Here is a 14,372-nt window from a genome sequence, read left to right as displayed (position 1 = left end):
TGCTCGTTTCAGGACATGGGCCATCTTTACCTCACAGATAAACACCTGAGCAAATTTCTTCTGTAGCTCAGCATTATTTGGCTTGGAGTATTTTTCCTAGGCTCATGTACCATGGACTGTTTGATACTTGGAATGGCCATATTGCTGTCTGTGTTGGTGGTTCTGTCTTCTGCTGGGCTCTGTGGGAAACACCTGCAGCCGTCACACACTGCACCCCTGGCATCTGTGGTGCTTGAGTCACAGTTACAGACGGCTGTGCAAATGACCATGTCTCAGTGGTGGGTAGGAAAAGGGTGACTTGGGTCAGGCAAGTCCTTGAGGGTCCTTCCTTTCCTGTGTCCGTAGCTCGTGTTTGACTACCAGCCAGGTGATGTCTTTGGCTGTGTGGCGGACATCGGTTGGATCACAGGACATAGCTATGTGGTGTATGGACCCCTCTGCAATGGAGCTACCACGGTCCTTTTTGAGAGCACCCCGGTTTACCCTGATGCTGGTGAGGGCCAAGAACTCTGGTGAGACCTGCTTTGGGTAGTGTGGGAGGGATCTCAAGGCTGGAGGAAAGAGTCACAGAAACCTGGATCCGGCAAGGGAACTGTTCTTGGGTTCCGTTGACCAGATGCCAAGTGGACACTAGAGATTCTAAGTCTTGAGCCCCACTAGGGGAACTGGAGCCTAGTGCTGGGTGCAGAAAGATCAGAGGGAGTTGGTCAGGGAACAGTTTTATCTCTAAACCACCCATTGCACTATAACATTCTCCATCTCATATCTGGACCACCCCACTTGGCTACATCTAGCCTTTCCTTGAAGCCCGGGCCAGCTCCCGCCTTTCCCACCCTCCTCAGTCTCACTGCCCAAGCCTGGGGACCATACATGGCTTGTAGCCACCCTTGTTAAGTTTCATTCACTTTGAGGATATGACCTCATGCTGCTCTCTTTGGTATTTCTCTCACACAACACAATATCCCCAAATATTTGCTTTAATGTAGTCAAATTTCAGCAGCTCTGCGGCTGGCTCTTGCTCGGGTGTTGGGGCATGAACTTCCTCTTTGATGCCTCTTGATCCCGCCAGCGGCACTCAAGGAGCATAACGGGGTGATAGCAGGGATTGAGGGGCATTGCCCAAATGCAGCTTCAGGGAATAGTGTGAGCGACGGAGTCATGAGTATTAGGTGTGTGTTTCCTGGAGACATGGCTGCACACATATGAGTGGCTATGTTTTTACCCAGGGAAGATGCGTCATTTCTTTAGGGTCCATTTAAACACCATCCATCGAAGTTCCACGTCAGTTTTTAGAACTTGCAGCGATAACATCTGAAGCTGATCCCTGGCTGGCTCCCGTGGAAGGATCACCTTACGTGAGGCTGTCATCCACGGTTGGGTCTAGAAGCTTCCCTTTCTACATTCACACACAGAGACCCAGCCCTTAGTTACTCTGAGCTTAGCTTGAATGTGTGTAAAATAGGCCGTGCTAAGTGGGATCTTTGACTGACCATAACCCTTTTGTAGGTCGCTACTGGGAGACAGTGCAGAGGCTGAAGATCAACCAGTTCTATGGTGCCCCAACAGCTGTCCGGCTGCTACTGAAGTACGGGGATGCCTGGGTAAAAAAGTATGACCGCTCTTCCCTGCGCACACTGGGGTCAGGTGAGCACAGCGCTATGTGGCTCAGCATGGGCCTGGGGCTCAGAGGGCCAGGCAGTGCTGGCTGGGGAGTCCTGACCGGTGACCAGCAAGAGGAACACCCTGTTGTCTCAGCAGTGGTGGCTCTAACCTGATGGGCAAGGCTTGTGTGCTAGTCCTGGGAGCTTTGATGGACACTGAGAAGTCAGGCCACAGGATGCAAGGGCAGACTAGCTCTTTTCAGAGGCTTAGCATCTACTCAAATGTACAGATGCCAAGGAGCCAGGGTGATAAAGACTTCCTTTCATACATAACAAGGCCGAGCACTACCTAGATCAACTAGAGAAGAATATAGACTAGAAGGTAGAAGAGGGTATGACGGCTCCCTCTGTAGGAGTTCTCGCAGTGTGCATTCTTATGTTCTGAGCTTCATGTGGATGGGGCCGCACAGTGTGTTGTCACGGGTAGCAATGGCTTGCTAATTTCATGGCTGTATGATATTCCACTGTATAGATATATCACACCGTATCCATTCTGCCCTTAAAGACAGTCTCTCTCTGGATGTGATGAGCAAGACTGGCACAGATGGATCCTTGGTACATGTGGGTTTTTTTTTTTTTTTTTTTTTTTTTTGGTGTCTACTCTCAGTTCTGTGGAATGAATGTCAGGAGACAAAATTTCAGGCAATGGAGTAAAGACATCTTTCGCGTTAATAGATTCTGCCCCTGACAGTTGTCTAAAGTGGTTGTATGGGATTGTCTACTCCCTTAAATAATGCAGCAAAAGTGCCAGCTGCTCCTCAGAAGCCCTGTGCCAATTTCAGTTCTGTACTGTGGGTGATAGTCTGTTTCCCCCACTCTTAAATATTTTTTTTTGGCCTCTTGGGCTGTCGTGGTGACTGTACCTCTTCATAGTGTACATTACTCTGATGACTATGGACACAGGAACACAGGTCTTTCGATGTAACCTTTAGCAAGGTCACAGAGCTTTTCCTGAAGACTGTTCGTTTTGAATTTTAAAGTAATTTTTGCTTTTGTGTGGTTTCAGTGGGAGAGCCAATCAACCACGAGGCCTGGGAGTGGCTCCACAAGGTGGTGGGTGATGGCAGATGTACGCTGGTGGACACTTGGTGGCAGACTGGTGAGTGTCCCCGAGGGGTGGTTGGAACAGGCCTGGGGACCAGTCAGGGGCTGGAGGAGGGGCTCTTCATGTTCTCAAGGGACTGTGATGGCACTCACCAGGCCCGTGTCCCGTCAGCACACAGCTGGAGAGAAGGCTCCGAGGTACAACCAGGCTCTAGGGGTCATGTGATGCTTTCTTGGGCCTTGGTTTCAAGTGCTTCTTACATTGTGAGGACACTGTGGTGACACACTAGGCCAAGTGGCCTAAGGCCAGTGGATGACAAGTTCTCGGAGTTCACTCTCCTTTGCAGGCGGCGGCCCTTTCCTGGCTTCCTTCCGTCCTTTTTAATTTTGGTGCAGGGCTGGGAGTCAAGCCCAGGATCTCATAGACGCTCAATAGTTTCCTGCCACTGAGCCACCCCTTTCTGAACACAGCCATTTCTGAGGGGGACAAGCCCTTTTGTTCGAGGGAACCAGAGTCTGAATTTAAACGTTAGCAGGAAAAGGAAGTTTTCCTGTGGTTGTTTTGTTTTAATTTGTCCTTTTTGGAGTATTTGGCTGCTTGGGATGTTCAGGGGAAGAGGCCACCACTACACAGTAACACAGTCATCGTTAGTCTTGTGTTGCGAGTAGCCAGCAGGAGACAGGTTCAAAGAGTAGCTCTTGCCTGTGCTGGAAGTCTTGGGACAGAGAACTTTTCACAGTGGACCTCATGAGATGCTGCCATACATGCTGATAGATGCAGGTCCCAGAGAAACAGCCCCGCGGCCTCACTATTCATTGTTGTGAGTCAAATAGTCCTGGCTTCAAGCAGTTCATTTCTTCTGTCTTCCCATGCAAGCAGGTGGCTTTCCCCTTCCCTATTTTAAACACAGGCCTGACCCAGGGAGGGTCTGTTATACAGAGGGTAGCACCCTCACCCGTCTGCTGAATGCAGAGCTGAGAGCTCTGCTTGTGCCCACACTGGAGCCCAGATGGACATATTCTGGAACCTACCCATCCCTGGTTCTCGCATCAATTGGTGTTTCTTCGTCCTTTCTGCAGAAACTGGCGGCATCTGCATCGCACCACGGCCCTCGGAAGATGGGGCAGAGATCCTCCCGGGTATGGCCATGAGGCCCTTTTTCGGCATCGTCCCAGCACTCATGGATGAGAAGGTGTGTGGGATCCTGCAGAGGTTGTCTCCTGCACATCTGCCTTGCTGCTCATCTGACAAGCCTTCCACATGCCCTGCTTTCTGTCCCTTGCTAAGATGCAGGGTCTGGTTCCTAGCGTAAAGACCAGGTCCTCGCACGCTCTCTGCAGCCCCTTCCCAAAGAGCCCTGCTGACGTCTGCTGCAAGTCAGGGCCCTCATCAGACTTTGCCAGAAGGAAAGCTCTGGACAGTTCCATTCAGTGCTTCATAGTTTCTGCCTCAGGCCAAGCAGTCAGGACTGTGCTGATGGTCAGTTCTTTGCTTTTCTCCCAGAGCTAGCCAGGTCTCTAATGAATGTCTCCCTTCATCTGTAGGGCAATGTTGTGGAGGGTGGCGATGTCTCTGGGGCCCTGTGCATTTCTCAAGCTTGGCCAGGCATGGCAAGGACCATCTATGGTGACCACCAGAGATTCATAGACGCCTACTTCAGAGCATATCCAGGTGAGGAGCTAGGGCAGATCCCCATACCTTCTCCATGGATTCCTGGAATCATGTTTCCATAAATAAGGGAACCAGTTAAACTGATGGCAACCGAGTGTCATGTGATGACTCTGTGGAAGCGGGCCTGGCCCTGAAGCCCCCTCTGCTTCCCTGACCTTCCTTATCTTGACTGGGGGCAGGGTGACCGTGCCAAGCCTCGGTAGGGCCTGGGTGGACATGAGTATATTTGTTAACACATGGCTCTGGTCTGGGATGGACATATTGGTGTACACTGGGAGAGATGAGGGAAGAAACATGCTTGGAAACGGTCACACAGACTGGGCACTCTCACGGTGTATACCCCTGTTCTCACTTTTCTTTTGGGTCCTGGGTTGGAGGTTGGTGTGACCGCTATCATCTCTGCCTAGCCGGAGCTAGCAGCTTTCAGTCTCTAGGTTACAGTGGACACTCATCTTGAGGGGCATCCCAGCTGTGCTACTGTCTGTTTTCTGCTCTCTGGATATTTGCAGCTTTGGCATCATTCGTGGGACGTAGTCTCAGTGCCCCTTGCCCTCTCATTAGAGCACAGCCTGGCATCTGCTAGAGAGGTGTTTTTACATTAGTTGCTGGAGGGAGATCACAGACCAAGAATAACTCAATCACATTCAGAGTTAGCTTCCAGAGTGGGGCTGGGACCTGGACTGTGCTGGGGCAGGGTCAGAGTCCCTGGCACTGAATGCCCCATTATGGTATAGGCTATTACTTCACTGGAGATGGAGCTCACCGGACTGAGGGTGGCTATTACCAGATCACAGGGCGCATGGATGATGTCATCAACATCAGTGGTCACCGCCTGGGGACTGCCGAGATTGAGGATGCAATGGTAAACTCAACTTGCCTTTCACTTTGCCTGGTACTCTAAGGATACACTCAGAGTCAGGGCGAGAGTATACACCCCAGTCACCCCAGGGCCTTTTGCCCTCTGTTTTGCACAGGCTGACCACCCTGCTGTTCCAGAAACTGCTGTCATTGGGTACCCACATGACATCAAGGGAGAAGGTAAGTGTCCTCTTCTCCCTCCTGTGGAGGTTCATTCTCAGCAGGATGCTCCAGTAGAAGGAACAACAGTTCTCTGAGGATGCAGTGACAGGCCCTATGTGCCACACTGTTGCCTCCCTGGTGAGAAAACTGAGCAAGGTAAGGATTAGGGGTCTGAGCTATGAAATGCCCAGATTTGCTGACCTTTAAGGATACTAGACCACAAGAAGTCATGATCTATTCTGTCCCTGACTAAGCCTGGAAAGTTACCTCTGTTCCTGATATCTCCGGGGCACTTTCTAAACCACACGCATGTTTTCCTGCCTATCTCCCTGCTTGGTTTTGGCACTAATGTCAGCTCTGCTGCGGCCATATCTGTGCACTGGGCTACAGCAGGCTGTGTGCTGCCCTGACACACTGGGGAAACTTGTCCTGGACTCTACTGCATTTCAACATGACAGGGGAGGGCAGAGTAGGTATCAAAATGGTCTTAAACTAATGATACTCCCCTTTTTTAATTTCCCCTCCCCGGAGCCAGCCCGTTCCTAAGTGGCTGTGTCTGGAAAGGACACTTGAGTGTTGCAACGGCAGGCCCTCACACTGGTGTGACCTGGCCACATCCTAAGCCTGCGTAAGGTCATTTCCCCACAAAATGACCTTGTCTGCCCTGCCCAGTGGCCTGGGATTGAATGTTCTCTTTCCTCTTGGGGACATTCCACGTTACAGCTTGCTCCAATTGTCACCTGCTTCTTGTCTACACGTGTGTGCTGCTGTCCCAAACATTTGAACTCTTTTCATGTCCTGGCTGGAACCCAAGCCCTCAATCAAGCCAAGTTTGCAGTCTTCCACCGCGCCATAGCCCCTCAGACACTGTCTTTTCTTTTCTTTTTATATTTTTATTTTACATCTATGGATGTTTTACCTGCATGTGTGTCTGTGCACCATGTGTGTGCAGTACCCACAGAGGATAGGGATGTGCATACATGCACTGGGGTGGGACATTGGAGTTCCTGGACCTGGACTTACAAATGATTATTAGCTGCCATAGGGAATAGGATCTAGGTCCTCTGGAAGAGTGGCTGGTGTTCTTAACTGCCAAGACAAACGTATCTCTATCCCCATCAAAAACTTCCTTTGAATTGGCCTGTCGCAAAATTTAAAAGCCAATTAAGTGCTTTAAGAACAGCATCCTTCATTCCCAGAGAACCAATCTGCTGATGTGACCGTGGCTCTGTTAGGGGGACACAGACATGTGGGAGAGCTGTTGGGACAGCTTCCAGCAGAGGCAGTGTCTAGATATCAGCAGGGTGGGACGTGGTTAGCAATGAGAACAGGTCCTCATGGGTGGCTGGGAAGGTACCTTACTTGGATAGGGATCCGGACCACTTTTGGGGCCCCAGCATTTTACACCTCTGTGGTACAGGGATATGCAGTGCACTGGCGTGCTCCCAGCATTTGGAAACTGTGAAGGTTCAGTTTGCGGTTCCAGACAGTGTCAATACTTAAGTCTTGAACCTGAGAGGGCAAGGAACTGCTGAAAGCACCCTGTGACCCAGACACCTTCTGCCTTGCCTTTGGGGGCTTATCTGTAGTACCTGGATGAACCCTAGAAAATGTGAACAAGGTCAAAGAAACTGCATTGCAGAGGGAGAGCTTTAGATTGGGCAGGCTATGATGGGCTGGGCTCTGCCTCAGCTCTCCGCCTACATGTGGGCTCTTCAGGGCACTTCCAGTGTGGTGTCTGATGCTTCACACTCTCCCTGGGTCCTCTGGCCTCTTCCTGCTCTGGCAGCCGCTCTCAGCATAGGTATTGTCGGTCCTTCAGTGCTTACAGGGCTGTGAGGAAAATTTACATATAGTATGTGTGATGCTAGGTAGGTGTTGCATGGGCTTCTAACAGATTTGGAATTCACAGGTAACCCATTCACAGTTTGTGGTTAATGTCAAACTGCTTGAACATACTTGCATGCTTGTACCGACTCCCTCTGAACGATGAAGCCCTTCGGTCTTGTTTGCCTAGGGCCTGAACGTTGTGGGCTTTGGCCAGTCTCTTGTCTTGCTGGTTTATGACCGCTTGGACCTTGCATAGTTCTGTCTGGGTCTTAATCTGCTCTTCTACCACCCTTTATCCCTCCTCTGGAATCAATAATATAGGTCTCTCTCCAATGTCATGTCAACTGCCAAGATGAAACAATGCAGTTCTTTCCTCTGAAGACCTCACAACCTGATAGGGTGGGGACAGTGAAGCTATCAGCCATTCTCAGAGACCAAAGACTCTAACTGATGGACAGAGTCAGGAAAAGGGTCACACAGTTTAAATTAACCAAGCAGGGCTTTGAGGGATGAATAAGAGCTTTTCAGATGGAGATGGGGAGCCTCTCTAGTAGCAGCTTAGCTCTCTACACGCAGATGAAACATAGTGTGTGCAGGAAGCAACCTTTAGACAACATACTTAACACACAGCTACCATACTCCAGGCATGATTTCTGGTGCTGAAGACACACCAGTGAATGTGAAGAAGGTGAGACCTCTGCCATCATGGGCTCACCGGATGGGACGGGCAGGGAACAGTAAGCACGGTCACCAAGGACATTCCACAGTGAAGCAGGTTCAAGAAGCCCAGGGGAAAGAAATGTTCGGGAGATGGGACCCGGTGCAGAGTAGACAAATGAGTGGCTGGAAAGCTGAACAGTATGCAAACACTTCGTGAGGGGAGGGGCATTGCAGGGCAGCAGGAGGACAAGCCATCAGAAATAGTGTCAGGACAGAGGGCAAGCAGTAAAGTTAGATCTTTGTGTGGCAGTAGGACCCAGGGTGCATCCTTTCTAGACCTCTCCAGGACCCTGAAAAGTGTTGTTTAGTGTGTGTGCTGACACAGGCTGCCTTGCAGCCTGGCAGAACTTTCTTCCATGATGGAGTCTTTCAAGCTAGAAGTTGAATACTGTCTAACACAGTAGCCCCAGCACGGTCAATGAGCAATGAAACGGGGGAGTGTGTGTGTGTGTGTGTGTGTGTGCGCACATGTGTGCATGCCACGCTCATGCATGTTTGTATAGTGCACATGCATGTGAGGCCAGAGGTCAAAGTCATATGTCTTGCTCAGTTGTCCCCCACTGAATTTTTTGAGACATGGTCTCTCGCTGAACCTGGAGCTCACTGATTGGCTAGGCTGGCTGGCCAGCAAGCTCCAGGGAGCCACCATCTCTGTTTCCCCAGGGCTGGAACTATAGGCATGCACCACCACCTTGCCTGTTCAGCCTTTTTATTCAGGTGCTGCATATTTGAACTCAGGTTCTTATCCTTGTGTGGCACCTACTTTACTGAATGAGCCATTTTCCCCAACCTCAAGGAACACATTTTTAAGTTAAAAAGCCACCTTGCTGAGTAGCTTTGGTGTTGTTGAGCACGGACCCACGTGCTTACCAGTGCTCAGCAACACAATCTTGTGTCTCTCTCCAGGCAGCCCACACCATGCCTTCTTTTTTCTATTTTATTTTTATTTTTTCTTTTTCTTTTTTTAAAATTTTATTGATTTTTATTGAGCTCTACACTTTTCTCTGCTCCCCTCCTTGCCTCTCCTCTCCCCTTCAACCTTCTCCCAAGGTCCCCATGCTCCCAATTTACTCAGGAGATCTTGTCTTTTTCTACTTCCCATGCAGATTACATCTATGTAAGTATTTCTTAGTGTCCTCATTGTTGTCTAAGTTCTCTGGGGTTGTGGTTTGTAGGCTGGTTTTTCTTTGCTTTATATTTAAAAATCACTTATGAATGAGTACATGAGATAATTGTCTTTCTGTGTCTGGATTACCTCACTCAAAATGATGTTTTCTAGTTCCATCCATTTGCCTGCAAAATGCAAGATGTCATTTTTTTCTGCGGTGTAGTACTCCATTATATAAACGTACTACATTTTTCCTTATCCATTCTTCGGTAGAGGGGCATTTAGGTTGTTTCCAGGTTCTGGCTATGACAAACAAAGCTGCTATGAATATTGTTGAGCACATGTCCTTGTGGCACGATTGGCATCCTTTGGATATATACCCAAGAGTGGTATTATTGGGTCTTGAGGAAGGTTGTTTCCTAATTTTTTGAGAAATCCCCACACTGACATCCAAAGGGGTTGTACCAGCTCTCATTCCCACCAGCAATGTAGAAGTGTTCCCTTTACCCCACAACCTCTCCAGCATAAGTTGTCATCAGTGTTTTTGATCTTGGCCATTTTTAAAGGTGTAAGATGGAATCTCAGAGTTGTTTTGATTTGCATTTCTCTGATGACTAAGGATGTTGAGAATTTCCTTAAGTGTCTTTTAGCCATTTTAGATTCCTCTGTTGAGAGTTCTCTGTTTAGGTTTGTATCCATATTTTTTATTGGATTATTTTTTCTTTTGATGTCCAATTTCTTGAGTTCTTTGTATATTTTGGAGATCAGCCCTCTGTCTGATGTGGGGTTAGTGAAGATCTTTTCCCATTCTGTAGGCTGTCGTTTTGTCTTGTTGACTGTGTCCTTTGCTTTACAGAAGCTTTTCAGTTTCAGGAGGTCCCATTTATTAATTGTTTCTCAGTGTCTGTTCTACTGGGGTTGTATTTAGGAAGGTTCCCTGTGCCAATGCATTCAAGTGTACTTCCCACTTTCTCTTCTGTGAGGTTCAGTGTGACTGGCTTTATGTTGAGGTCTTTGATCCATTTGGACTTGAGTTTTGTGCATGATGATAGATATGGATCTATTTTCATTCTTCTACATGTTGATATCTAGTTATGCCAGCACCATTTGTTAAATATGCTTTCTTTTTTCCATTTCATATTTTTTGCTTCTTTGTCAAAAATCAGGTGTTCGAAGGTGTGTGGATTAATATCCTGGTCCTCGATTCGGAACACCATGCCTTCTTTCACAGCGGAGGGAAAGAATGTTAGGTCACATGTCTGAGGTCACATAGGGCCATCAGCACTGTTGCTGTGTCACACTCCCAACCATGCATGACCACCCATGCGGGACGCAGGCAGAGCTACTCTTGGGGCTGCTTTCACTTGCTGTGCGGTGGCGTGCTTCTCCAGGGTTGCAGGAAGGGAAGCCTTTGCTACTCTGTAGCCATCTCAGGACTTGGCAACCCTCTAGGTTACAGCAGCTGTGAGCACAGATTCAAACCAGACTTGGGACCTAGCATGCTGAGTCTTTGCTGTCTTTCCAGCTGCGTTTGCCTTCATCGTGCTGAAAGACGACACCAGGGACACCAGCGTGGTAGTCAACGAACTTAAGCTGGCAGTGGCCAACAAGATCGCCAAGTATGCCGTGCCTGACCAGATCCTGGTGAGTCAGCTCTCCCTGGGGGGGGGGGGGGGGTGATAGCATGGCTCTCTTCGAGTCTCCTCCGCTTTCCACAAATAACAATGGTGAACTTTTACAAGCCTAGGGCTCCTTTTCCACCAATGTCAAAACTGTCCCCAGTGGTCTGGGTTTCCCGCATGTTTTTCCCGAGACTGGAAAGGGTCATAGCATTTGAAGTTTACAGCACACACCTGTTTAGGACACAGCCCTAGGCAAGGCTAGGTGCTTTTTGTACGTCAGCCTTTGAAGGCTGGCTTCAGGTACAGGGCTGAACGGTAAGGAAAATAGAATTTTGTTCTTTTTTTCTTTTCGTGGGTCTAGGTGTGTATTTCCTTTCTATCTCTATGACAGAATGCCCGGGATAATTCACTTAAGTGGTGGGAAGGTTTTATTTGGTTCACAGTGACAGTTTGTGGTTGGTTGGTCGGGCTGTGTTTTGGCCTGTGCCCACATTGCTTGTTTTGGTGTGAAACATGTGGCAAAATGAAGCTGCTTAAATCAGGGTAGCTGAGAGGGAGGGAGGAACTGCGGTACTAACGTGTCCTGGCTCTCTCCTGAATGAGCTAACTTTCTTTCATTAGGCCCCACCTCCTTAAAGTTCCACTGTCTCCCAATAACAACATGAACTGGCAACCATACCTTTAACATATTCTTTGGAGGGCACTTGAGATTCAAATCATGAGAGTATTGAACCCAGAAACTTATGAATGCTGAGCATGCGCTCCACTGCTGAGCTATGCTCACCCGAATTCCAGATTTGAAAGATTCCAGAGACATGGGAAGCACCAGAGTCCCCCAGCCCTACGTGGTTTCCTATTCCCAGCAAGAGGTCAGTTCCTGCGGGAAGGCCCGGGCCACCCCTTAGTCTCTTCAGGTTTTTCCTTCCTTCCCTGACACCTCTCCATAGTGATTTCTGGGTTTGGGATCCTCTGAGGCAGGAAGAGTCCGGCTCCCCTTTATATTGCCCACACTGCTGGCCTACCAGCTGGACTTGTGACATGGACTATCTTCAAAGGCAGTCATTATTAAAAATCTTATATACATGAAGCCCTGGATTCAGTCTCCAGCTAATACTGCCATCACCACACAAACACACACACACACACACACACACACACACCTTCCAAACGCAGCTCTTGAAGTATCACCATTTGCATCAGACTATAAGACAAAATTTTCTGCTTAGTGGCTTTTACCCAAACTAAGTCCCAGGTTTGGGATGAGGAGGAACCCACTCAAGTATAGTGGTAGGCAAAGGAGGTCCAGCAGTCAGACCTGGAGTGGAGGGGGGGTCAGCAAAGCTTTGTCACAGGTTAGATTGTGTCCTTTGGCTTGATTTCCGCTTCAGCGTCAGGTTGCAGGGGGATTAAGACCTTGTTTGGCTCATATATCAGGCAGCTGCTGCGGAGTTCTCATTGAGAAGTGTCGGCCTCCACGGGAGAACTCTTATCTCTATACAGTGAGACGCCGGCTCAGGGGAGGCTGTCCAGATCCTAACACCACCTATCGTTGCCAGGTGGTGAAGCGTCTCCCCAAAACCAGATCTGGGAAGGTGATGAGGAGGCTGCTAAGGAAGATCATCACCAGCAAGGGGCAGGATCTAGGGGACACCACCACCCTGGAGGACCCCAGTGTCATCTCAGAAATCCTGAGCGCCTTCCAGAAGTATGAAGACCAGCGGGCTGCCACCAAGTGAGGTGTGCCTGTGTCTCTGCTCAGACCCCTGGCAGTCCTCAGGGAAAGGACCTTTGAAGGTGTCTTGTTCCATCTGAGCACATGACCTCTCTATGATCCCTCTGCTGCCCTATGTGGGGCCAAAGCCCCTGTTTTCCTTTTGGGGCCCATTGGGCTGATTCTGTAGGGGAGGCCTTTGTCCTACATCTGGTTTCCAGAGTGAAGTCACAACGGGCAGTGAGCCAGCACAGGGCGGCCAGAGGACTGTTCACCGCTTAGCTCCAAAGCTGTTATGCTTTCTCCAGATGTGTCGAGATATAAAATGCAGATGTTTTATTTTTTGTACTTTTCTATTTGGGGAGAATAACAGAACACTCGAGTGTAATGTGAACATTAACATTTAGTCTCTCTCTCTCTCTCTCTCTCTCTCTCTCTCTTTCACGTACACACACAGAGGAATTGGGAAAATTCTCCCTTCTTGTCTCCCCAGGGAAACATGAAGATAACAGAGTGTGCTTTTTATTAGAATTTGGTGTGCTTGAAGCCCAAATCGGAGATGTTTGTGCCTCTGTCTCACACACAGTTGCTAGTCCTAGTTGTCACATCCACTTCCTGTGCCTGTTTCATATTCGGTTCATTTGGTTTATGTCATAGAACAAACACGACAGTTCCTCTGTTTTGCATGTTAGGGTTTGCACTCAGGGCCTCCTGCACACTAGGCAAGCACTCTACCTCTGAGCCACACACCAGCTCCTCTCACTCCCCAGAGACAGGGCGAATGTCCTCCCTTTCACTTGTGAAACCATTTGGGTTTGTTTCTCTAAGCTGTGATCTGGAAGGAGCTTCTTTCCCCAAGGTGCTTCTTAGTAGGAGATCGCTATCGCTTCAAATATGTGAGGTTGTTCGTGGAGTCAGCTAAAACTCAGGTGTCTTGTTAAGGTTCTGGCTCCTGAAGACTCTGCCTGTTCTTCTTTTATGGTTGAGGCAGCAAGAACCACTGTGGTCCAATGACGACACTTGATGCTCCCTAGCAAGTCCTCTCTCAATGTGCCTTACGTCCTCTGGACGTTGGTGGGTGATACAAATTGTGAAGTCATGGAAAGCTTATTCTGTAGCTAGGTGTGGCTAAGCTTGGGAGGCCTGAGGGTGTGACAGCTCTGTGAGCAGGGTCCCCGGGGGCGGAGGAAGACTATTCTATCTGGTCCATAGCACTTAGCTCTGTGGGTATTTCAGGGGTATTTTAGTTACTGCATACCTACTGTGAGTTTAACCTGTGCTGACTTCTTGGGTAATGGGGTAAATACGCTGACACTTCCGGGAGGTGGAGCGGTTGTAGTATGCATAAATATTGAATAAATAGACCTCTGTTACAATCAGCAATAAAAAATGCCTTGTGATGGACTTGGTTGACTGTAGTTACTATACCCTTTAGGAAATGGCCTAGGTTTCCAGGTTGCTGATACAAGCTGTCAGAATGATCTACAGAAATACTCAAATAAAGCTTTATTTTATTCACTCTCTTTTCATGGGGATGTTTTTTTAGCTGATGCTGTTCTATTTTGTTTTTTCCTGATGTTGGAGATGGAACCTAGTGAATGCTAGGCCAGCACTCACCTCAGACTTCCTTGTAATACCATCTGCCTTTTGTTTTTAAGACAGTGTCTTTGACTGGGTCCAGGACTCACCAAGTGACTCGTCTGGCTGCCCAGTGAACCCTAGAGAATCTGTTTCCACCCCCTCACTGCTGGGGTTATAAGTGAACAGCTGTCTATTCTATTCATGCCTGCCTATTTACTATGGATTCTGGGGCTAGAACTCATGTCCCCATGCTTGCAAGGCAAACAATTTAGGAAGTCAAGCTATTATCACGCTGCTTCTGGAAAAGCCACCATTTCTGCAGGGAAATCACCCTCTGACTTTGTTAAGTGGCCACCTCTGTCTATAGGAATGAGATTATAACGCTCATTCCTGAGTATCACGG

General features: G+C 48.7%; 1 protein-coding gene across 1 annotated transcript in view; it reads left to right on the top strand.

Moving 5' to 3' along the window:
- Acss1 (acyl-CoA synthetase short chain family member 1) overlaps positions 1-13,907 on the top strand; it is a 47,277-nt gene extending 33,370 nt beyond the window's left edge. Inside the window, exons 6-14 of the mRNA XM_038330283.2 lie at positions 346-493; positions 1,507-1,644; positions 2,668-2,760; positions 3,786-3,898; positions 4,251-4,377; positions 5,112-5,239; positions 5,352-5,415; positions 10,581-10,699; positions 12,234-13,907. Of these exons, the coding sequence (XP_038186211.1) occupies positions 346-493; positions 1,507-1,644; positions 2,668-2,760; positions 3,786-3,898; positions 4,251-4,377; positions 5,112-5,239; positions 5,352-5,415; positions 10,581-10,699; positions 12,234-12,413 (1,110 nt within the window). The 3' untranslated portion in view covers positions 12,414-13,907. The remainder of the gene's footprint in view (positions 1-345; positions 494-1,506; positions 1,645-2,667; positions 2,761-3,785; positions 3,899-4,250; positions 4,378-5,111; positions 5,240-5,351; positions 5,416-10,580; positions 10,700-12,233) is intronic.
- The last annotated feature ends 465 nt before the right edge of the window (positions 13,908-14,372 follow it).

The sequence above is a fragment of the Arvicola amphibius genome, chromosome 5, assembly GCF_903992535.2.
Source record: "Arvicola amphibius chromosome 5, mArvAmp1.2, whole genome shotgun sequence".
NCBI lineage: Eukaryota > Metazoa > Chordata > Mammalia > Rodentia > Cricetidae > Arvicola > Arvicola amphibius.
Note: the sequence above shows the minus strand (reverse complement) of the source record. Positions and strands in the feature narration are given on the sequence as shown.